Here is a 24,248-nt window from a genome sequence, read left to right on the forward strand (position 1 = left end):
GTCCCACTTGCGTCAGATGCCAACTGCAATTCCAGGTTGTCACCTGTGCTTCTGACCAAATTGCTATGGATCAGAGGTGCCCATGACCCCCTCCTCAGGTTCAATTAATCTGTTAGAGTGAATCACAGAACTCAGGGGAAACCAGTTTACTTACTAGATTACCAGTTTATTATAAAAGAATCTAACTAAGGAACAGCCAGATGGAAGAGACACAAAGGGCAAGGTATGGGGAAAGGGCGAGGCACTTCCCAGAGTCTCCATATGTTCCCCAACCCAGAAGCTCTCTGAACCCCGGCCTTCTGGGGTTTTATGGAGGCTTTATTACCTAGGTATGAGTATTTAAATAATTGGTCATTGGCTATTGATTTAACCTCCAGCATTTCTCCTCCCCAGGGGTGGGGGTGGACTAGGGAGTGGGACTGGAAGTTACAGCCCTCTAATCACGTGTTTGGCTTCACTGGCAACCAGCCCCCAACCTTAGGTGTCCGCCAAAAGTCATCTCATTAACATAACAAAAGATACCTTTTCATTCATACCACTTAGAAGTTCCAAGCGTTTTAGGAACTGTGTTAGAAACACTGGAGGAAGACCAAACACATATTTCTTATTATAAATTACAAAATTACTCATACTCAGAAACTAAAGGAAAAATCTCTTTTAAAAATTAAAAATAGCAAATGTTTGGAAAGTTGACATCATGGGGCATGTGGAAAGTAGGTTCTGCCCAAGTTCCTTTGGAAATGCAGCCAAGTGAACTCGATGCATCATGGTGGACCAGGTTCCCTGAGTGAAGCAGGGTGGTGGGATAGCACCTTCACAAGGGAACTGGGACTGAAATAACTGCTTGACCACCAGCGATGGTAGACAAGTTCCACTTGCCTACAGGGGCACAGACTGAAACTGGAGTCTCTGACATCAGAGCTACTATATCACAGCGCTCAACCCTTCTGGTTGAAAGACCTGTGGCTGTTCAGTTCCCAGGTAGCCCTAGGATTCATGTCATTCTCAAGGTCAGCCCCAGGGATCTCCTGCGATCTCCAGATTTCTTTGTGGAGTACCCACTCCCCACTCCCACCTTACCATTTGAGCATACGTCTCCAAAATGTCTGTTAATATGACAAGCAGTCATATTAGCTCATTATAAAACATACACAAAAGAAATTTTTAAAGGATGGGAAAAAACCATAAAAAAAAAAACATACTTTGTTTCCTGCTAATTACAATGGCCCTATTTGATCATGAGTGGAGATTATCTGATATTAGTTGAGGTTTTCATTAATGATTAGGGTATAAATCTGTATTTCAAAAAGCTTTCTTAATAGTGTTTAGTATTTTCAGCAGGCTTCTTTGCAGATCTGATTAGATTATATTGTTTTTACTTTGTAATATGATTGAAGGAGTAGGGGAAATGTCAGCTCTGCCATTTTCTTGCTCTTTGCTTAAGCTTGCCCTATTAATATTCTATTCCATTTGTAATTTTTTGGCAGCAATGTTTTTAAACCAATTGTTCAAATTGTTAGTTGGCAACACACAGGTTGTATTATGTTACAATACCCTGAAAGGCAATGAAGGAATTTTGGTATACAGATCAACCACTTCCCATTGTGGAATTCACAGTTTTCCCTCAGGATAACTCCAGCTCTGTTTGTGACCTGTGACCTTCTTACATATGGACCAAGTGAGGGCACCAGTGTCATTAGGTATATCAAATGTTGATAAATATAAATTTCTTATGAGGAAGGATGAATATAAATCTTTTTGGAAGTTATGCCCAGCCTTCTTTAAAGACCAATGAGTTGCATTTTTCATTTGCTCTTTCAAGTTGGAGATTCTGATGAGAGTATGAAAAATCATTTGAAGGGGTATTTATGCAACCTTTAACTAAGGCCTGTCCACCTCTAACATATCATTTTCATATGCCACCTCAGATACCTTCTTGCCCAGTAGCTGACAGAGGCTTAACAGAATTCAGTTTTATCTCAGCAGAGGGCGTCCCTTCCTTCTAGGAATGTAGCAAGCTCTTAAGCAGCAAGAGGTTGGGACCTATGAAAAGAGGTCATAAGAGCAGTCTCTATGTCTACAAAGGCTAAATGAAGCTCACTCATTATCCTTTATTCATTTCCTGGGGGAATTGAAGTCCAGAGAGCTGCTCAGAATCCATGGTTAGCTGATGGCTAAACCAGCACCTGAATTCAGGCCTTGCACCCTCTGTCCAGTGCACTCTAATATTCTTGCAGCCCTCGGATGTGCACTTGTTAAGCAATAGTTAACTCTAGCCCATTTTTATTTAATGTAATTATTGATATATTTGAATTTTAATCTGTCATCTTATTTTATGATTTCATTATATCCAACCTCTTCTGTAATTCTTTGTCTTTTGTTTTCTGACTAATTTTGGATTGACTAGGATTTGTTTATAATTATTTTTTCTCCTTTAATATTTTGAAAGATTTACACTAGTTTTCTCCTCTTTTAGGGTTAGCTTAGAAACTATTTTTTTAATATTTATTATTTTATTTTTAACCTTGCATTGTTAACTTATCTAAATCTGGCATAAACACTGATCTTTATCATTGGCCTATAAAATTCAGAAATATAACACTTTAACACCACTTACCCCCATCCCAACTCATTCGCTATTGTTGTCAAAATTTTAAATTCTATATAATTTTTAAATTCCATAGATACTTTTCTTTTTTTTGCCCTTTATTTTTTCCTATATCCCAAACTTTCCATCTGGATCATTTTACTTTATTCTGGCATACATCTTTTAGAATTTCCCAAACTCTCTCATTTAAAAAAGTCTTCATTCATCTTTATTATTGAGATTGCCCTCTCTCTCTCTCTCTCTCTCTCTCTCTCTCTCTCTCTCTCTATATATATATATATATATATATATATATATACACACATACTGGAAATAGAATTCTAAGCAGACAGTTGTTTTCTTTTAGCATGTTGATGATACCATTTTACTGTCTTGTGACTTCCATTATTGATTTTTAGAAGTCAGCTGTCAATTTAACTATACATCTTTGAAGGTACTATGTCACTATGTCCTTTTCCCTATGGCTGCTTTTAATATATGGTATATATACAGTTCAGTTTCTTTGGTTTCCTATGATTTTATTATGATGTGTCTGGGAGTGCTGAGTAGATACACTGTGTAGGAACAATTAGGCTTTTTGACTCTATGGATTGATGTTTTCCATCAGTTCTGTATATGCTCCGCTGTTATATCTTTAAAAATTATTACCTTTGGCTCTCTCTTTTCCTCAAATGTAGAATCTTCTTCAAACAAGAGTCCCCTCTCTCTCTCTCTCTCTTTTTTTCCCTCAAATATAACAAGGTGGTTTAATAGTTTGTGGCTAATAATTTCAACAGACATTAACTCCAGTGCTTATGAGCCTATTTTAATTGTCTGTTGTTTTTACTGGTTCTTGCTCAGTGTATTTTGTTTCCTTGGATGATGTGATTTTTGACAGTGTGTTGGACATTGTATTTTAAAAATTATTTGTCAGATTAATTTGAGGCTTAGCATTATAACATCTTCTTCCAAAGAGGATTTTCATTTGCCTCTGCCAGATCCCTGAGGTCCTACCAGTCTACCAAGTTCAAGGCTTGAGGTTCCATAGGCCCCTCAGATAACACAAAGCCAGAAGGAAGTTTTTGCAGGAATTAGTTTAGTCATGATTCACTTTATCTGAAGCTGCAATTCTTTGGGATCTCAGTTTAAAGTGGAGATAATTTACTACCCCACCTCTCGTAGGTTGCATGTCTTTTGTCTTTTGCCCCCTGACCTCAGGTATTTGTCAAAAATACAGCTCAGTTTTACAGCTGTTTCTTTAGAATTGGCAAATGCTCTTAAGGAAAAAATCAAGTTTGAATATCAGTCTTGTTCTTTGGGTTCTTTTACTGTAGATTTTGGCTTTTAGGCTTCTCACTACTTTGTTACCATTTTGATGCATTTAAAAAAATGTTTTTTATATTTTATCCAGTTTTTTAGGTTTTCTTAGTGGGATGGCTGATCAAAATTTCCTAATCATCATTTATAGGGAGTAAAAGTTACAATTTATCAATTCATCAGAGGAAAGAAAAATTTTCATAGTCTTCTGTTTATACTTCATGCTTATCAATTTGTTAGTCCCTATAAATCTCTTTACATATGCCAAGGATCTAATATATCCTGTAGAACCAAAATTACTACATAGCACTCATCAAATCCTTTCAAAGAACCCAATCTGGTATGATATGAAATAGTTCACAAGATAATCTGAAGTCATGACTACTTCTGGCCTATGAAATTCAGTACTGTAAACTTGTGTTCCACCAACTCATAAAAATATCATGGAAAATCCAGTGATCTGTGTATAACATACATATAAAATATCATATACTTATTAAGGGCACTTGCTCTTCCTTTGCCTCTTTCGGATGCTTCCTCTATCCTCACCTTCTTAGTAAGGCCTTTCCTAAACATCCTATTTGAAGTTGCCATTTCCCCTCATTCCCACACTTCTTAATCTCCTCCTGTCCTTTTCTTCGCTCCATCACTCTCCACCATCTTGCATACTGTCTATTATAGATCCTGGCTCTATATATCATGACCTCTCCAATCTTGGTAAATCTACTTAATCTCTCAATTCTTTGATTTTTCTAAATATAAAATTGGACTAAGAAGAGTATCACACCTCTTCATACAGATGTTTCACAGATGAGTGTGGTGATAGAAAGTAATTCTAGAAAAACTATTTTTGAAAAGAACCAAATGAAAATTCTAGAACTGAAAATTGCAATATCAAAAAAAAAATACTGGTTGGGCTTAACAATAAAATAGAGAGACAGAAAAAAAAATCAGTGGACTTTTAAGTAGGTCAATAGAAATGATCCAATGTGAAGAACAGAGAGAAGAGATTGAAAAAAATGAGCAGATCTGCAGGGACTTATGGACAATATCAAAAGGTCTAATGTATGAGCAACTGGAGTCACTGAAGGAAAGGAAAACATGGTGAAGCAAAGAATATTTGAACAAAAAAGGATAGATTAAAAAAATATACAAAATTGGAGAAAGAGATGAATTTATAGTTTTATGGAAGGAGAGCAAGTCCCTCACAGAATAGATTTAAACACAAACACACGCACTTAGGCACATCCGAGTCAAACTGCTAAAAACCAAAGTTTAAGGAGAAAAATCTTTAAAGAACCCAAAGGATTTTGTTACAGACTCATTCCACACCAAGTAATGTACTACAGCTTAAGCTTGGTGCACTTAGAGTACTGGGGGGAAATTTTCAGTGGAGGAGAAATTGCTGCTTTTCTCTACAGCACATCCTTTACGTGAGAAGCTCACTGACAATGAATGCCAGGTGGGATGGAGGCTGGTGGCTGGAAGGGAGATTAGCAGCCCTTCACTTCCATTTCGGTTGGGCAGGATCTTCTGAATGGAGCACTATGCTGAGGGCTCTCTGGAAAACATAAAGACTTGACACAAATGACTCTAAAATCAGGGAAAGAGAAGTGAGATCCTCAATGGTGAACTTGAGAAAGTCTAGTGCTTCTTGGAGCCAGGGGAATTTTTGAAGTGGAATTGGGGGAAAGAAATTTGGGGGAAATGGGGAAGACCCAGAAGATTCTGATTATTTGACAGCATTTGCTCCCTTAACGTGATTTCTCTCCTTCTCTCACAATTTAGTTTAACTCTTCTCAAGGTGGGTAGGTTTCATGGACAAGTGTTTTGAAAAATATGAAGGCAGCTTCTTTCCCTTCCCTTTCACAAATAAATCACACAGTTCTGGAGATAACTGTAGGGAAATCAGTTTTCTGGGGCAGAATTTTGGCCCTGTTTTGGCAAATGTGACTTCTTTGGTTCATGAAGGATGATTTTAATGATCGAAACCAATAACGCTAAATGTAAACCCAATTACTGCTTTTTATAATTGTATTTTCCGTACTAGACAGGAAATAAAGTCATGGTGCTTTTGTGTGTTGATATAAGCCTCTTTTTCTCTTTTACTTCCCCTTTCTAGTCCTACCTGTCATCTCTCACCATTTTTATGTTTTAGGATCCCGGAGGGAAAGGAGGAGCAGGTGCAATCCAAGAAATTGCAGAAGGCTGGTGATGGAGGCAAAGCCCCAGTGTTGGTCCTGGGGCTGCATGCACATGGCGGGGAAGGTGCATCCCCGCAGCATGGTGGCGAGTCTTCCAGACCTGTCTGCAGCTCTTCCTGTAACCAAGAGGCCTTTTCCTGTGTTTGAACTTACCTCCAATGGCTGTCCTACCAAAGGTAAACAGCAGTGGTCTAAGCAAACTGCTCTTTTTCCAAAAGAAAGCTTTTAACTTTTCTTTTGGCGGGGATAGAAGGGGGTTGTTTGAGGACTGGGTGGAGGAAGAGAGGGGTGACGTGAGACCAGAGGAAACCCAAGTGACCCCAAGCCCTGCCCTGTGTGTTTTTTTTTCTTTCTTTCCTTCTTTCTTTTTTTTTTTTTCTTTTCACCTCCCTCATTATTTTTGGCTGGCTCCTTTGTGCAGCCTGCCTTCTATTCACTGACAGCTGCTTTGAACATCAGTCAGACCAGGTCATCTGCCAAGCTGTGTGCCCCTGGTCACATCACTCTGAGGCCTCCGGTTTGTCAGCTTCAAAGTGCCTCACAAGTGGTGACTTGCCTCCTTCGGGGTGAACATTAAAGAAGGGGAAGCCTGGACAGACTCAGGATACCACTGGAATTAAGGCTGGAAGCTTCTATCTCATTTTGCACAGGAAGAAATCAGGACCAAAGAAGAGCGGTGAAAACTACTGCCAGGCCTTGTGGCCAGTAAGTGGAAGGATGGGGGCCAGGTCTGCTCATGGTTAATCCCTGGGGGTTTTTCCCGGTCCTGGCATTTAAAACTGCATTTGTCATGGAGTCAGCCTGCCTCAAGAGTGCCTCAGTGACAGTGACATTTGAGAGGGGATGGGGGTAGGAGAATGCTTAATGGATGGAACTCTACCCTCCTCCCCAGGGGAGTCTCTTCTCTTTGGTCTCATTCATTCATTCACTCACTCATTCATTCATTCAGCAAATGTCTATTGAGCCGTTTCCATGTGCCCAGTGACTCCCAGACACTGGAGACACAGTAAGGAACCAGCAAAGGCTGGATGCCTATGAAACTTACACTCTGTTGTCTCTATTAGTTCCTACATAAGATTACTTTTTGATCAAAGGGTTCTGTAACTATTTTTTTTCTTTTGAAGAAAATAAACTCTCTTAATATCTAGCTTTCAAATCATTGACTGGTACTCATCACACACTCACAACACTAAGTAGAGATTTTGCCACTACATAAAACAAATTAGCTGCTGATCTTCCAACTCCTGACAATGTAAAATCTATGAAGAAGAGACACCTGAAAAGAAAGTTTGCCTAGACAGTGTCACCTCCACTCACTGACTGTGGGAGAGAAATGAAGAAAAAAATCGATGATATAGATAGTAAGCTGAACTCTTATAGTCCTTTATAGCAATACCAGGGGTCACTAGTACATTCTCTTCTCAGGAATTCCATGTCGAATAGGATGAGCATGTGATCCTTTCAAACTGACCCTCTTTGTTTCGTGGTGGGTGGAGGTGGGTGTAGCAGTTAACAGCCTTGTTGAGTTTCAGGGTCAAACTGTGATCGTCACCAGCAAATATTCCCACATGGGAGTTTTGGTTTGAAAAGTTAAGGCCAAAAGTTGTAAACTAACAGCTTCCCCAGTGCTAATGTATTAATTATCTTTTAGGGTATAGCAAATTGCCCCAAAGTCTAGTAACTTAAAAAACAAATATTTATTATCTCACAGTCTCTATGGTCAGAAGTTCAGGAACAGCTTAGCTGGGTGGTTTGGCTCAGGAGCTCTTGTGAGGTTGCCATGGGAACATGGCAGGGGCTGCAGCCGTCTGAGGGCTTGACTGGGCTGGATGAGCCGTTGCCAAGATGGTGTACTCACAGGTCTGTCCCAGGAAGCCTCAGTCTCACTGCATGTGTCCCTTTCCACAGGTTACTTAAGTGTCCCCATGGCAAAGCAGCTGATCTCTCCCAGAGCAAGCTATCTGAGAGTGAGAGTAGAGAAAACCCTAATACCTTTTATGACCTGGTCTTCTAAGTCACTCTTCATCCCTTCTGCCTTATTCTATTTTTAGAAACAAATCACTAGGTCTAAGTGATTAGAAGATCTCAAGGGGTGGGGGAATTAGACTCCATCTTTCAAAGAGAAGAATATCAAAGAATTCATGGGCATATTTTAAAACCATCAAATTCAGGCTCCCTTCACATTTAAATTTTACTTTTTCTTGTAGAATCTTAAACAAATCACATTTCATTTGTGAATACTTCACTGTATATTTTAAAAGCAAACCACCATACCATTATCATACTCCTAGAGATGAACAATAATTCCATAATATGTTTTAAAAACAACCTGTTTTAATGCTAAAATTTTTTAAATCAAGAAATTCCACATAAAAGTTCAGATTTCTGGCCTATTTTTAAAAATAAGATGATTTGGTCACAGTAGGCCTATGTTCTCACATGGTCACAAATCACTTTAGATGGGACACGGACTCTTCGATTTGCCCTGACCCCCACCACACCCTATTGTGTTACACATGGGACACTGATTAAATGAGCCTGCCTGGTTCATTTAATATTTGAGTTTACCGCTGGTCTAGATCCAAGGAGGCTGAAAGGTGCACCAGTGGGATTGAAGAAGGGGAAAGCCTGACCCTGGTGTGAGTTGGATCCCAGAAGATTAGGAAAGGGACAGGTTGCAGTAACCTTGGGTCTCACCTACGTAGGGCTGTAGAGATGACAGAAGTAAGTGTAGAGAACTGGGCAACATTCGCTTGAAGATTGAGTGGACTTTCCTGTGATAGAACTTGGCACTGAGGGTGTAGAGACATGAGCAGAACCAGTCACTTCTGAGGGGACCATGAATCAGCTAACAGGGATTGAGGCTCAGTGCTATTTTCTTAGGGCTGTGAAAGTCCTGGGTCTGTTTCAACCTAAGGAAGGGTATGTGAGCCATGAAAACTAGTGGTATAGACCTGTTAACCAACTTTATCAAGGAAGGGGAACTCTAATCATATTTAATATAATGTATAAAAATAAAGTTATTTCTTGTCTCTTATGTGCCACTGACACACAGGACCTTAGGGTGCTTGGAAAGAGCCTGTAAGTAAAAGAAAAGGCCTTTACGACCACACTGGAGGAAGACAAAAAAACAAGCCTACTGAATAATGGAAGTGAGTACTGGAGGAGGATGCTTGCTCACCTCTGGCCTGACAGTAAACTCACAGGTGCTTTTTAATATAACTCCTGCCATTCCCCAACTTAAAAATACACATTTGCTTCTATCAGATATTTGGAGCTCAGAATGCATTTTTCTGTAGAAACCACATGTTCCTTGGTGGACTTAAGGTTCCTTAAGTCCACAGGTCAGTCCTTAAGATTTAGTCCTGTAACTAAACTGTAACACTATCAATCTGCCATGTGTAACAGACTTTCTTTAGAGAATTTCAGCCCAGGTTCTAACATGGAATACTCTGCTAGAGTACATTTTCCCCAACCCAAGTAGTTCAAACACTGGATTCTGTTCCATCCCTCAGACTCAGCCGTCCCGGGCCAGCTTTGAGAACGCCACCAGCTTTTCAGTAGCAGCACTTGGCGTGCGCTAGAGGAAGGGGAACTCCACTGAATGAAGGTTAAGAAAAGTAGATACTGGGATACACATGAGGATAGTGACAGCAAAATATAAGCAGACCAGGAGGCTGCAGGGGAGCAAAGGCAGGTGAGTACTCAGCTTTGGAAGCTCTGGAAATAGGCGGTGGGCGCATGGTAGAAGGTGTTTCTGTTCAGAAGTGTGACTCTTTCATAAGCCAGCTGTTTGTGTGCCAGGCACTGCCTGTATTCACTCCCCAGTAAATTCTTGTCACGTAACGTATCAGCGTGGCTCTCAAACCTTTCCATCTCATGGCCTCTCTAGGCACTGACACGTCCACCTGCATCTCCTGGTAGCCCTTCTTGTCACCATCAGATTTAGACTAGACTTTACAACTCTTTATCTGCTTCCACCCTTGCCCTTCCACAATCCATGCTTTGCGCAGTGACCAAAGTGCAGTGCCTTCTGAAATGCATGTCCGATCACGTCCCTCGCCTGTGGAAAATCTGTAATGATTTCCCATCTATTTTAGGATCAAGTTCAGAATCTGAACTCAGACTCACCAGTTGCCCCTTGCATGAGCTGCTGCCTCCCCGGCACAAGCCTGCGCCTCCTTCAGGTCTCAGTTTATATGTCATTTTCTTAGGAAGACCTACCCTGACCTTTTGTCCAGATTTAATTAGTACCTGATTAAAAGTTCTCCAGACTCCTAGATTTCCTCTTCAGAGCACTGACTGCAATTATGGTTGTTTAGATATCCAAGCATGATTTGTTTAATTGAAAGTGTCTCTCCTCTACCAGGAAATAAAATCCGTAAGTGCGTTATCCACATCTAGCATGGGTCCTTCTCGTCCATAACACATACTCACTAAATGGTTGCAGAATAAGCTTCTGTGTCATAAATGTTTACCTTGTATATTATAAAACCTGTTGTTCTCCAATTCTCGGAACCGGTTTTTATTTAGAGGGGAGGATAATTTTGCTTTGTGGTTCAAACAGGCTACTGTTTAAATCTTCTTAATTTTGTGATATTGGGGAGCATTGTAACATCTCCGTGCTTCAGTTTCCTCATCTATTAAAAAAGAAGAGGGGGTAAAGGACAATAATAGCACCTACTTTACAGGGCTTTTGTGATGATCAAGTTAAGTTGTGACATGGAGAAGGTTTAGAACAGTGCCTGGACATAGTAAGTACATGAAAGATTTTCGCTCCTGTTCTTCTTTACTCCTAAGACTATGAAAAATCAGTGTTATATTAGGTGTTGGTATCATCTCCACTTGTCAAATGAGGAAACAAATGCATGAAACAGATTTTCTTAAGTAAGTTGTTTGTATGAATCCTTCATATCGTCTTTTCATGCTGAACAACAAAACAAAACAAAACAGCTAGAAAGAAAGAAAGAAATGCATGTTCTCACATTTTGGGAGCTGTGACTTGGAGGAGGATGTTAGGGCTTGGCAAGACAAAGAATAAATCAAAGAAACAAAGGAAGTTTCAGAGCAGTTTCAGGACCAGGACTTGGCCATCTTATCTGCACATCAGCATAAGAAAATATAGCCTGTTCGTGAGAAGCCCCCATGAGGGAGGAGAAACCCAGTTTCCACAGCATCTGAAAGGGAGATGGTGAGCCAATGATTCGTGACTCAGAGCTGCAGGCACTAGCATCTCCAGGTTGCAGCAAGAAGTGAGAACCGTGGTCCCAAACTGACCCAGAGCTCCTCAGGAACTCTACCAGTATCTCCAAGTGCATCACTATGTTTTCAAACCAAATCCATTTGAATTTTAAAAAAAAAACCTATGCCATGCATCCCATGTAAGAGGACATGTGTGCCAAAGAAACCAAGCAAAAAATTCTGAATCACTGGAGTGGACAGCCTTCCTGGAGAGAGGTGAGTCCTGCACCAGGCTTTTGAAGAGATATCTGGCTGGGACAGGAATATTCCTGGCAACCCATTAGTAATGGCCCCAAACTAGAAACATCTCAAATGCCACCTCTGGTAGAGTGGATATATAAACTGTGGTACAGTCACAGAATGAAATACTCCCCAACAATGACACGGATTGAGCCGTAACTAAACTCAACCATAGAGATGAATCTCAACAAATACAATACAAAACAAAGTATAATTTGATGTCATTTGTTATGTAAGCCAGGTAATCTACATCTATGGCAGGTGTGACAATTTAGGACCAGGTGACCCTTGAGGAGAGATAGAGCCTGGAGGGCCACAGGGGGTCTCCTGTTCTGTTTCTATTATTCAGATGCGTTCCTTTGTAAAAGTTTACTGGTATGTATGTACATTTTTCTGTGTGTGTACTGTTCTGAACATATGTTACATTTCAATCCATTTTTCACTACCCCACTCTCCATGGCCAGGGGTCAGATTAGTCCTGGGGTGAACAGATAGCCCTAGAGTTCTGGATAATCAGAGGGTGGACAAGTACCAATTAGGATGCTTCAGAAATGGGAAGCTATTTTGAGTAAAGCTCTTGTTTCTGCAGTACTGGCTCTGAGTCTTTGGTCACTGCTTTTGTCTTACTGAATTTTACCCTTGGTTTTTCTGCTTGTTCCCTGATCTTGCAGCCCTCTTTGTCTCTAGTCACATGATCTCTATGTCCAATGCAGTATAGGCCTTACCTGCTAAACCAGAGGCCTGGCCATAGTCCTCGTCACTTTTCCTCAGCTGTCTGCAGTAAAACATCCATCCCCTTCACTTGCCGTCAGAAGCTGAATAAATCATGAGATGGCTGGAAAGTAAGCTTCACCAGCGTGAGTGACCTGAGGAGACATCTCTCCTGTGAAACCTGATGGGAGGGGCTTAGGAATTTCAGCTTCTAGACACCCACTGTATAATTTTACAAGTATTAGAGGATCCTCTTCATCTGACTGGCAGAGCAGGGAAAGAGGGAGAAGCCTGCTCTATGAGTCTCACAGGAGGGTTACAAGGAGCTGTATGAATGGAACAGCTTGGCACAGGCAGGGCTGAGAATCCCTCTTGAAAACCGTGGCTGACTCACCTAAGACTGGTGCTGCCTCACAGGATTTTGAAAACATTAAAAATCACCTCCCAGCTTTTCCAGGGGGCTGTCGCCAGCTGCCAACTGGATGCAGCTCCATGACATCAAAGCCGTCTGGCTCAGTGGGCTCCTGTCCCCATGCAGGCTGTCTTAGGGCGGGTCAGCTGGCCTGGAGAAAACAACACGCTTCAACGTGACGGTCCCCACATTCTGCAGACTTGAAAGGGAAATCCTCTGGATTCTGACTGGGCTCCTGGGGCTCAGCCCTGGCCCTGCCCTGAGGCTGCAAGAGGAATGAAAATATGGAAAGGGCTGCATGTTGCTGTCATTGCTTCTCCAGGTGATCAGAGGCATTTTCATCCTGAAAGGATTTTGCAGCCTGAGCTTCTTTGCTCCTTCATGTTCCCTCATTACCTCTGCTGACTGGGGCCTCAGAAACCCAGCCCAGCCTTTCCCTGTCTCACCCTCACCTTCCTCCCACCTACTTCCACTTTTATTGTACATTTCAGCAGAGCGCTTCTTAAACCTCACACTTACACAGAGGTTTGCCCCCAGTATTGCTGCTGCTTTACAATCAATTCCTATTCCTCCCCCACTCCACTCTCTCATGCTCTTCTCTTGCTTTCTTTGATGTTCACTTTCATGTTCCTCCCAAATTCTACAAAGGCAGGACATAGAGGAAGGCCAGCAGAGGGCAAAGAGCACTAGAGCTGAATCAGGGGACAGATGAGCATTTTGGATTTTGTCACTGATGTATGTGACTTCGGGCAAAGGGTACAGACTCTTCTCTGTGTGTTCACGTGCTCACGTGTGCATGGGGTTGTGTCACCCGTGCTGGAAATCCAGTGCCATGTATTGTGCCAGCATTGGTGTCATGGGAATGCAGAGAATAAGACTCTGGCCTGGCTCTTACAAACCTACTGAATACCATTATGTGCTTTCTGATACACATGTACGTACACACACACACACACACATTCAGATAGGTTGATTGATAATGGGGGAAGAAAACTGGATAAATGAATGATTTATAGCCCATAAGATCCAATAAAATCTTACAGAGAGATTGAATCAGAGTCTTTGTGTCCCTGAAGTCACTTGAATTGCTTCTTGTGTTCAGGTGTAACTCTCCACCCCATTTTCTCATAACTGGGTAAAATAAGGAAGCACTTAAAGCTGGTTTTTCTTTTGCTGCCACAAAGATCTGCATAACTGCTGGTTCCTGTTTGTGGTGAAAAATGGTCTTAAGCAGATGAATGAAGGGCACAAGACACACGACACAAATCAGAGAATTTTAAACCATGCTATTCCTCCGTGCAGCAAACCCTAAGCAGAGCTCACACCTGCCCCCTGAACTCCTAAGACCCCTAATTTGGTAAAGGATATCCCCAATATTTTCTCTCTCCTTCTCTTCAGCCTTCCCATCACTTTTCAAAAACTGTGGCTGACTTACCTAAGACCTGTGCCACTTCACAGTATTTTGAGAACAAATTAGAAAGAGACCGTCAAGTTTTTCCAGAGATGATTAAATACAAGAAGTGTTAAGAATGTAAAGGCTAGGACACTGTAAATAACAGTTCTGAGATAACCCTGGCCAGCAGCAGTGTGGCAAGTTGCTTTTTTGTTTGTTTGTTTTTCATCCATCAGCAAAGATGGAAGCTTGTCATGGTCCATTTCATGAAGCTCAGTGACCAGTGCATAAATCTGCTATTTGATCCGGGAAGAACTGTAAGGATCTAGAGTCAGACTGAAAAATTACAGCAATGCCAGTGTTTCAAAGAGCCTAGGAAGAGCCCAACGTCCTGGCTGACCTGCACGCCTGGCCCCCCCAGGCTGCAGGTTTGCCTCAGTTAACACAACAGACCAAACTTGCCTTTGCTCAGAGTCGACATGACGTGATTTGTTCCCCTTTGGCTGTGTCAGTTCTGCAAACTAGATACTAAAGGCTGCAAGCTCAGGAGAGTCTGCCTTTCTGGAACACCATTTGTTTGGACAGGCCAGGCCAGTAAGGCTTTTCATCTCTTTAAAGCTCCCAGGGCAGAGAGCATATTTGAGGAATTCCTTTTTTCAAAGATTTTTTTTTTTTGCCCCTTCCAACATTTTGTTTAAGAGAAAATGAGATGTCTATCTTCTGTTTCCTTATTTTTTTTCAGGAAAGCAAAGGGTTGTTGACTTCCTCCCTCTCCCCTCCCTTCCTTCCTTCTTCCCGAAGGTACTCATCTGAGAAAAAGAGAACGAAGTATTGTTCCTGTTCTCTTTCTTAAGTCATTTGAAACACTGTCCCTGCGAGTTCTTTAAGTTCCCTGCAATCTGTACACAAGAGAAAGAGGGAGAGAGAGGGAGAGAGACAGAGAGGCAAGGGATCAGGTAAAGCACGGGGGCTGCCGCAGCCATTCAGACTCAGGAGCTGGTAAGTTACCCATGCAATTGTTTCTACTTCCATTTCAATGTCCCTGGGATGGAGACTGCTGTGGGCATCTTCAACAGAAAATGCCTTACTGGGTATAATCTTTAATCAAAGGGCACGACTAAAGGATGGCCCAGAATTTAAGCTTGTACTTTTTTTTCCCCCTAAGGAGAATACTGTTGTTTTGCAGAGCTAAGGCTGGCAGAACTGGACATAGAATTGCACTGGGGCTAAGGAGGACATTGTGTTAAATCTGAATTTTGGCACAGATAAGGTGGCCGGGTTAACCAGGAGCCACTGGAGTGTGTGATGTGTCTTACTGGAGAATTCACTCTTTCTAAGTGCTGTGTCCTGGGAACCTTATCAGGGTGTCTGCTAAGAATTGTGGTTTGCTCTGGTGCTTTTGTTAGCCGTTGTCTAGATTGAGGTGCCTTCTCTTGTTCTTTTCTTTTCATCCAGCATCCCTCCAAAAGATGAATGTTAATTTATGACTATTATTCTGCATCACTGAGGTAGGAGGGAAAAAAGAAGGGACTGTCACTTTGAATTGTGCCGCATGGGGGGTGCTTATATGTTCAGGTTCCACATGTGGGTTGAGTGTAAATGTATTATTCACTGTCAGTGGAAGATGTCATCTGCCACACAAAAGAAGGCAAATCTTTGGGGGCATGTAGCTTTAGTTTTGGAAAACAACATGCAACTAGAATAGGAAGATTGAGATCGATCACTATCTACAAAGGAATGAAAAACCAAGCTATGTATTGAAAAATATTGACCCAGTGCCTGGTTTTTCAAGCACCAGATAGAACACAGCTAACTAGTCGAGCTTATACACAGAACTAGTTTTAAAAGTCTAACTTACTTCAATTAAATTTGTCAGAAAGAATAATGTTACAAAGAACTCATCATGGTAAGCTACAAGGGAGCCAAGATCACATTGTCAAAAACAGGCCAGCAAGGTCGCTGGCAAAGACTGTGTATGTTTACTAATGTTAATCATTCAACTTAGAGAGGTTGGATGAGTGAAAGACAAAGAACAGAGGTTTTTTTTTAATATTCATTTCTCTGAAATTTACTGATTGAAGTCATCTGGGAGGTGAAGAGTGTGATAAAAATAGCTGGCCTCTCATTTATAAATTAATTTGGCCCGACTATGCATTAACTACAATCAAGTAATTAATCTTTATTCAAAACCGAACCATCATCTTAATAAGAGTAAGAAAATATGATAGAACTGGACTGTTAGGTAGGTTTTGTTCCACTAGTCAGACTTCTTTTTTCTTCTTTTTTCAAGCAACTTTCCTTAGGGGCACTATAAAATGAGCAAGGGAAAAGAGACATGATTAGAATTTCCCTGCTTGAGGAGGCAAAATTATGCTAATATCAGTTGAAAACTGTTTCCTAGCTACCCCACATCGTAGACCTTCAGGTCAAAAGATACCTGGGACTGATCAGTTTTGACATTTTGCATCTTATCAGCAAGTGTGACCCCAGTAGAAAACTTAGGGCTGCAATTTTGACTTGCCTCTTTCAGTTTCATTTTTCCTTTGATAAGGTGTTTAATTTTATGCCCAAATAAAACAGCTCTCTAGTTTGGGGTATTGAATCAAAGCATCAGAGACAACACAATATGAACTAAATGACAGCGGATCCACACTGACTAAAGACAGGTTAGGCAGAAGTTAGGTATGCCAATGGTGCAGAAAACAGCCCTCCTCGAGCCTGTGTCTTCACTGTGGCCCAAGATTAAGGAGCTCATACTCAGTATTTCCACTTAAGTTTTTCAGTCATGGCCATGAGAATATTTGTTGGATACTGGGGGAAAAAATTTGGCTCCCTAAAGAAAAAAAGCCGTTGACTAGTTTAGCCTAAGTGCTACCAATCTGTCTTTACTCAACTCCAAGGAGTGAGTTGGCATTTGTGGAAACTTCCAGGGTGTGATTCTTCTTTGGGGTCATCACAGGCTCTTTTGTGATATCATTAGGGGAACTCCAGCTTGGAATGAGCCAGAATTTGACACACAGAAGATTTCAGTAATTAATTTGTGCCCAAATTGTGCATATAACTAAATTACAAATTTGTCATATAAATGTTAAATTATGTTAGGATGTGTCCTGTAGGTCTGTGTACTGGGAGGTAAATCAAATTAGAGCAAGCAGAACATCAAAAGCACGGGCTTTGTTGTTATACAAATCTGGGTTTGAATTCCAGCTTTGTCACTTACTGTGTAACACGTATTTCAGCCTGCTAATTAACCTCTCTAAGTCTCAGTTCCCCCTAATGTAAAACTGCATCAACAAATAGAGTTGTTGTGAGGATTAAATAGGATTATTTATGTAACGCGATTAACACAATGCACGGCAGGTAGTAGGAGTCAACGAATGTCAGCTGTAGTTTTTTAAGTCATATATTAATATTCAAGGATACTGTCTCTTTTGAATGTAGAGAGTAGACTATATCCCCTATAATTTGTGTCGTTAGCCTTGATCAGTACTATACCAAGCGTCTATCAGAATAAAAATTATCCCTCATAGCTCTGGAGTTGGGCACATGTCGAATAAAACTATCCTGAACCCCAAATTCTTAACCCCAGATTCTAAAGCAAAGGAAAGCAGAGTTTAATGCTTTGATGTTCATCTTCGCTAATGGTAGAAACACCAGATTTAGCCTCACTGAAATGCCAGATTAGCCTCAACAGTGCGGAGAGTTTGTCTTGGGATAAAAGTCTTTAACTTAGATGAATGTTTGAAGAAACTGCATGATGTTGTAGACGTTTTGGTCTCCCTTTTACCCACTTCCCCAGGCTCTGTGCCATTGGTGACCTTTTCCCTGGCCGTGGAGGGCTGGAGACTTTTTTTTTGGAGACCATCGTGGCAGTTCCATGACTCAGCCAGAGAGAAAAGGACTTGAAATGACAAGTTCTCCCACACCAAGGGCTAGGCACACTCAGAGATCCCTCTCCTCAAATATTTTAGTAGCAAGTCATTCATTTTATCACCAATAAATTGAACACTAGTATCACCGCAGAGGGTGTGTGTGTGTGTGTGTGTGTGTGTGTGTGTGTGTACGTTCAATCCAACTGCTATTTTTCTCTTACTCTAAACTTTAAAACCTACATGCTGGGTAGTCTGTCAAGTAATAATGATACTTTAGCTTAGGTCTTAGCTAAACTTCCCTCTCCAAAAGCAAAACACATAACCACAACAAGAACCAAAAATCTACCACCAATAACCCAAACCTTTGAGGTTACTTTGTCAGAATAAGAGGTTCTGATGCAGTAGAGACTTATCTGGACAACTTAACCTTCAGACAGCAAATTGAAGCTGGGTTGTTCTACCCTAATATGCAAAAGCTGTCTTCTAAGGTGGCTCAGAACAGGAGAACAAAGACCAGATTGGGGGTCAGAACACCTCTGCTCTGTTCTGTCCAACCTCAGCTGCCTCTGGTCTGTGTGACTTGACAGGTTTCTTCACTTGCTTGGACCTCAGTTTTCTCTGTAAAATGATGATGTTGGACCAAATCAGTGATTCTTAAGGTGGTCTCTGTGTGAGTGTGTATCAGGATTCACCTGGGGCTTGTTTACACTCTACTTCTCCCTCACCCACTACACTAGATGATCTGTGAGACTCTGTTGCTGACATCCTGTGATTCTCTAAAACAGATGGTCACTGTCTTGCTCCATCTTCTTCAGGACTGCATTGACATTAAATAGAAATGTATGTTTCAAGAACCATGCTTTTAAGCATAATTTCTATTCAGCTTAGATGCTCTCTAGAAATTAGTTTTGAACACATCAATTGTTACTCTAGAAGTTAGTATTATGGAGTAAGGAATCTGCAGCCAATCTCATGAGTCTGATCAATGTTCTATAACCATACATAAATCATAAAAGAGCAATTACTGAGATTTATATATATTATAATTCTATATAAATAGAACTCTTTGATTTACTTCTGTATCATTGGTATCTTATAGTGAGCATACATTCTTTAATCAAGGAAAACACAGATACTGTTTTTTTTCTACTCACTTAAAAATATTTGTAGGTTTAATCTCATAAGTTTTTTGGTTTTGTTTTTACCTTTTTACAATGTGTGCTGTGCTAAGCTTACTTTAGAAGTTAGATCCTTGTCCCTAAGTTAATAATGAGATAGAAAGGTAAAAGGTTGATAGTGGGGTTTGAAAAACCAGCACTCATAAGTCATGTTAAACCTGCTTTAATCATATGAAAAATCTGTAACTTATAGAAACAGCTCTGATTGCCTTGATTTCATTTCTACCTAAATTGCACGAATTTTTTTCTCACCTGTTTATACGGCCAATAAGTAGAACAGCAATGGACACGGGTCTCCACCTGACAGAAACAGAGAGACAACAGACATTTTGGTGTGCATGCTCAGAAATGGCTAGCTCAATGATGGCTGTTCTCATTGACCGTTCAAATATCGTACACATACATATAGAACAATGGCATTTAGATAAAAGAATAAAAACATGTCTTCATCAGAAGTTATGTGTGATACATAAGTTCACCAGAAAGTAAGTACCATGAGGGCAGAGACTTCATTTGTTCTCTGCTGTATGCCTAGGGCCTGAAGTGGCACATGGCATAAAATGCACAACAAGTAGTTATTGAATAGATGACAATAAGTGAGCTTTAGAGTGAAATATGCTATCTTAATGCCAGAGACAGCAGTTACTAAGTTAAAAAATCAGTCAAAGTTTTTGGTGGTCTGGATAATGCCAAACTGCCAGCTTGCCATGTTTATTCCCTACCTGAATTGAGTGGAATTACAGCTCGTTCCACCATTACGTACGTGGGGCTGCTAAATGCATATTAACCTGCCATCTTGGCAAAGACCCCACCCACATGCTCGTGAGAGACAGATCTTTATCAGATACACAGAAAAGACTGCTGGTTGCATTTTATTTTCCATTTGGTTTCTGGGCAGATGATGGGTTAGCACATTGTTTTTGGCAAGAGAGAGAGTGATCATTTGTTTTTCTTTGACTAAAAGAGTTGTGAGCCAGGATTTAGCCTTGTAGGAAATGCTCAGCCCTCTCTGGTTTTTTTATAGGCAGGGCTGTAAATCCAAGTTAAAGGGATGCCGCTTGGGCTGAGTTTACACAAACACGAAGGAGTGAGTTCAGGGAGGGAAATGAGGCACATTAAAACCCTTTCCTTTATATAGTTAGGCAATAGAGACAGCGAAAATGAACAAATACTGGATCGAGGCAGTCTTGCACTTATTTGGCAAATTTAAAGTGGTAAATATAAGTATATAAATAAAATAACAACGTTGGGGTCCTAGGTTTCTATTATTAGTGGTAGGAACTGAAAAACCTCTCTCTGTCCACACTGATAAAGCCTGTCTCTTTAGTACCAAGTCTCAGGGCACACAGAAGCAATTCTGACCCCTTTTCCTCTTTTCCTGTGATCCACTATGGCCCTGCTTCAACCTCATCCTGTGATGGCCACTGGTATTACTGGGGGAATGAGATAACCACAGGAGCACCGCCACCACACGACATGTATGGAGGAGTCATTACCACACTGGGGCCTGCTAAGAACTTTACATACGTTATCTCACTTAAGCCACCCATTCTAAGAAGTAGATGCTTTATTCCCCCCTATTTTAAAGATGAGGAAAGGCAACCACCTTGTTTAACAGATAAGCTAGATCAAGTAAGTGGTTTGCTCAAGGTCACTGAATTGATGTTGCTTGTTTTCAGGTTTCTCATTAAGGAGGAAGCAGCTAATAATTTTTTTTTTTTGGAACTAAGTATCCCTTAAGGCATTGTTCCTCACATGTAGTCCAAGAACAAATGGCATGGTATCACCTGCTGGGAGTTTATTAAAAAGCAGAATCTCAGGCTGCACCCCAGACCTCTTGCATCAGAATCAGCATTTTAACATGAATCTCCACATGATTCAGGTGCACACTCAAGTTTGAGTAGCACTGCCATGGGGTTTCCAGTTGTGTACAACTGGTCGAGGACCTCTTCTTCCTGGAAGGACGCTGAGGTACTACTCTCTTCTCGCACTGTTGCTTTTAAATGTATTTTTTTAAACTGCTGAAAAAGCTGAACACCTCTTGGTGTGATGTTCCCAAAATACTTGTCACTGCCCCTGCTGGGTCTTCCTTACCCTGAGCCAGTAGCTTGTGGGATAGGCAGAGTCGTAGGCCCCTCCCCAGATTCATTAGAGCCTTGGAAAGCCTAGGAATCCACCCAGGTGATTCTGATGTTTGGTTCTGAGAACACACTTGAAAAACAATACCCCAGACCTTTATTCTCAGAGATTATTAGGGTTCATTGGCATGGCGCTAACTTGCTGGCTGAGACCACAAAAACCATACCTAATGCTGCTTAGAGCTGAATAGGCACTAGACTTGTCCAGTAACACCAGAGGTACTTGACCAGCTTCTTCCTTTGAACATTGGAGAAAGGGGATCAGAAACCCTGCCACCTGCCTCTGGGAGAAGGGAGGGGTCCCTGGGTCTCCAGCATCACTGCCAAGGAGCACATGCCAGTACACCCTCCTCACTCTTCCCAGTTAGAAAACTCTGCGGAAAGAATCCTTAGAACTTCCTTTGCACTGGGGACTCACCGTTCTCTCTCAGAACAGAAATCAAGAAGGGGCTATTGTTGGAGGGGTGGGGAAAGGAAGCAGGGCCGGAAGAGAGTGAGGGAGAGGACCGGAATAGCCTCTGGTTTGCTTCAGCCGGGACAAAATGCCTCTCCCTGGATGGAGATGCTGGCTTCTTCCCCTTGATTGAGGCACTCTGGCCTTCTTCCACAGGAAGTGCAGGGAGAGAAAGAACTTGGAGTTTTCAAAGCTGTTTTACGGAACGCCCGCCACTACTTGCTTCTTGCTGTTTTTCTAATTTGGACAGTTTTCTTCCCTACAGCACAGTAGAGATCCCTTCCCTTCCTTCCACCCCATTAGCTTTTTCACTTAAAAAAAATGTACAAAGAGAGATCTTCCAGCATTATCCTAAAAAATGTATGTACTGAGCACTTTTAAGGTACTAAGGAGCACCATACCTAATCCATCAAGATGGGGTTCCTGAATTACTAGAGCTTGAACTCTCAGGGTGAGGGACATGCAGAAAGCTCTGCAAGGCTGCTCCTAGGTATACCCAGAATCCTGCCTTTTACCAGATCTTCTTAGAGAGTTGGGCAAGGAGGGACTATTCCAAGCATGGTCTTTCTTTACACTCAGGAAATACCTAGTATATAATACAGCAAGCAAGTCAGGGTCTCCTCCAACATCATCCACAGCCCTCCAGCCCTCCAGCCCTCCTGTACCCATCACATCTCAGCACAATCCCTCATCTCTGGCCCTGTCAAGGTCCCTAGGAATAGAGAGTTCTTATCTCCTAGCTGTAGCCTGGGCCCGGTTCTGAATGGGGATGTTAAAGGAGTGGAAAGCCCAGTTTTTGGGAAAGAAGGTGCAGCCCAATACTACATCATTTTGAAGAAGACAATCCCATTTTAAACCTCTAAATGCTCAGACAGACCACTCTATACACTGGCTCTTTTGTGCTCCTTCTGAGCCTCATAGAAGAGGAATTTCGCCATCATATGTTTAAGACTTGCAATTGGGAGGGACCTTGAGCAAATCCTATCCCAGAAGGATTAGCACATAAAGTGCCAAATTTATTTGCTCTTCAACCAATATGGATTTTGGGGGAGGAAGAGTTGGTTTACCTAATAAAATACTATTTCTTCTAGATAATGGCAAGTGTGCCTTACACACCTATGTATAAACACACATCATGTGCACACACACCTACACAGAGACTATCCAAATTCATTAGCTTTTGTGGAAGGAGACCATGGATTAGCCCCAAATTGTTCATCTGACTCAAGAATATAGTATCTGATTCTCAGACCCCTTATACCTCCAAATGGATTTACTATCATAATATTTTTCTTAGTGATGATAAAGAAAGAGTTTGAATTGAAGGTGAGAAAAGACAAGTGTTATTGCAAGAAATTCACAGAGTCCTCTATTCACTTATTGCATGTTTTGAGAATGTGAGTAATGCAGGAGAGAAGGCTAAACTTGGAATCAGAGAATAGAGGCTTGAGTTGCTCATTGACACATGAATAGATGGTAGGTCAGTGAACCCAAAAGCATTTGGAAGTTCAGTATGTAACAAAAATAGCATTGCATATCAGAGGGGAAATTTGGATTATATAATTAATGATGTTGGGACAATTAGGTAGCTATTTGGGAAGAACAAATTTATATCTCTATTTCTTAAGGAAAATAAATTCCAGATAGATCAAAGATTTAAAATGTTAAAAAATAAAAGCATAAAAATACTAGGAAGAATGGGAAATCTATTTTTTTGAATCTCAAAGTAGGAAAAGTCTTTCTAGGTGTATCCAATAGCCTTAACATTTATTATACATTTCAATGCATTAAAATAAAAAGCTTCTACAAGGCCCAACTCAATAAACAAGGTCAAAAGGCAAACAGAAAAATGGGGGGAAACCTTTTTAACATGTATCAAAAGAACTTAATATGACCAGAAAATGGGCAAATGACATGAAATATACATTTCACATAAAATGAAATATAGGTGGTTCTTAAACATGTAAAAAATAGAAGTTACTCATTCTACTTCATAATAAGAAAATGCAAATTAAAATTATGAAATAGCATTTTTTACCTGCTTGATGAAACATTTGATAGCATATTTGTTTCTGGGGATCTGGAGAGTACTGTCATACATTGCCAGTGGAATAATGAATTAGTAAAACTTTACTATAGAGAGTAATTTGAGAGTCTATCAAAATGTAAAAGTGACTCCTCTTGGAATTTATCCTACAGGTATACTTATAAGATGTAACAAGACATACCTACAATGCAAGATAAGGGAAAAAAGAGATTAGGTATAGTATAATTGTCCATCAATAAAGGATTGGTTACATTAAGTACAGCACATCTATACAATGAAACATTATGCAGCCCTAAAAATAGGATGAAGAAATAGAATACAGTCCAAAAATGAACTCTAGGTATATGCTCAACTGATTTTGACAAAGGTGCAAAGGTAATGCAATGAGGGAAGAAAAGTCTTTGAAACAAATGGCACTGGAACAACTGCATGTCTGTATGCAAAAGAAAAAATA

At 40.8% G+C, this 24,248-nt stretch overlaps 1 protein-coding gene across 5 annotated transcripts in view; it reads left to right on the top strand.

The window, feature by feature from the left end:
- ZNF366 (zinc finger protein 366) overlaps positions 1–24,248 on the top strand; it is a 269,574-nt gene that overhangs the window by 191,256 nt on the left and 54,070 nt on the right. Inside the window, exons 1-4 of one of the 5 annotated variants that reach the window (XM_072958547.1) lie at positions 6,168–6,284; positions 6,530–6,813; positions 9,164–9,314; positions 9,624–9,805. Coding sequence is in view for 2 of the 5 variants with exons in the window: in XM_072958546.1 (XP_072814647.1) it covers positions 6,063–6,284 (222 nt within the window). In the remaining 3 variants the exon portion in view is untranslated. Of the gene's footprint in view, positions 1–6,062; positions 6,285–6,529; positions 6,814–9,163; positions 9,315–9,623; positions 9,806–14,935; positions 15,105–24,248 lie in introns of those variants that run through there. The other 4 variants (XM_072958548.1, XM_031675079.2, XM_072958546.1 and 1 more) reach the window with 4 other exon arrangements.

This window comes from Vicugna pacos, chromosome 3, assembly GCF_048564905.1.
Source record: "Vicugna pacos chromosome 3, VicPac4, whole genome shotgun sequence".
NCBI lineage: Eukaryota > Metazoa > Chordata > Mammalia > Artiodactyla > Camelidae > Vicugna > Vicugna pacos.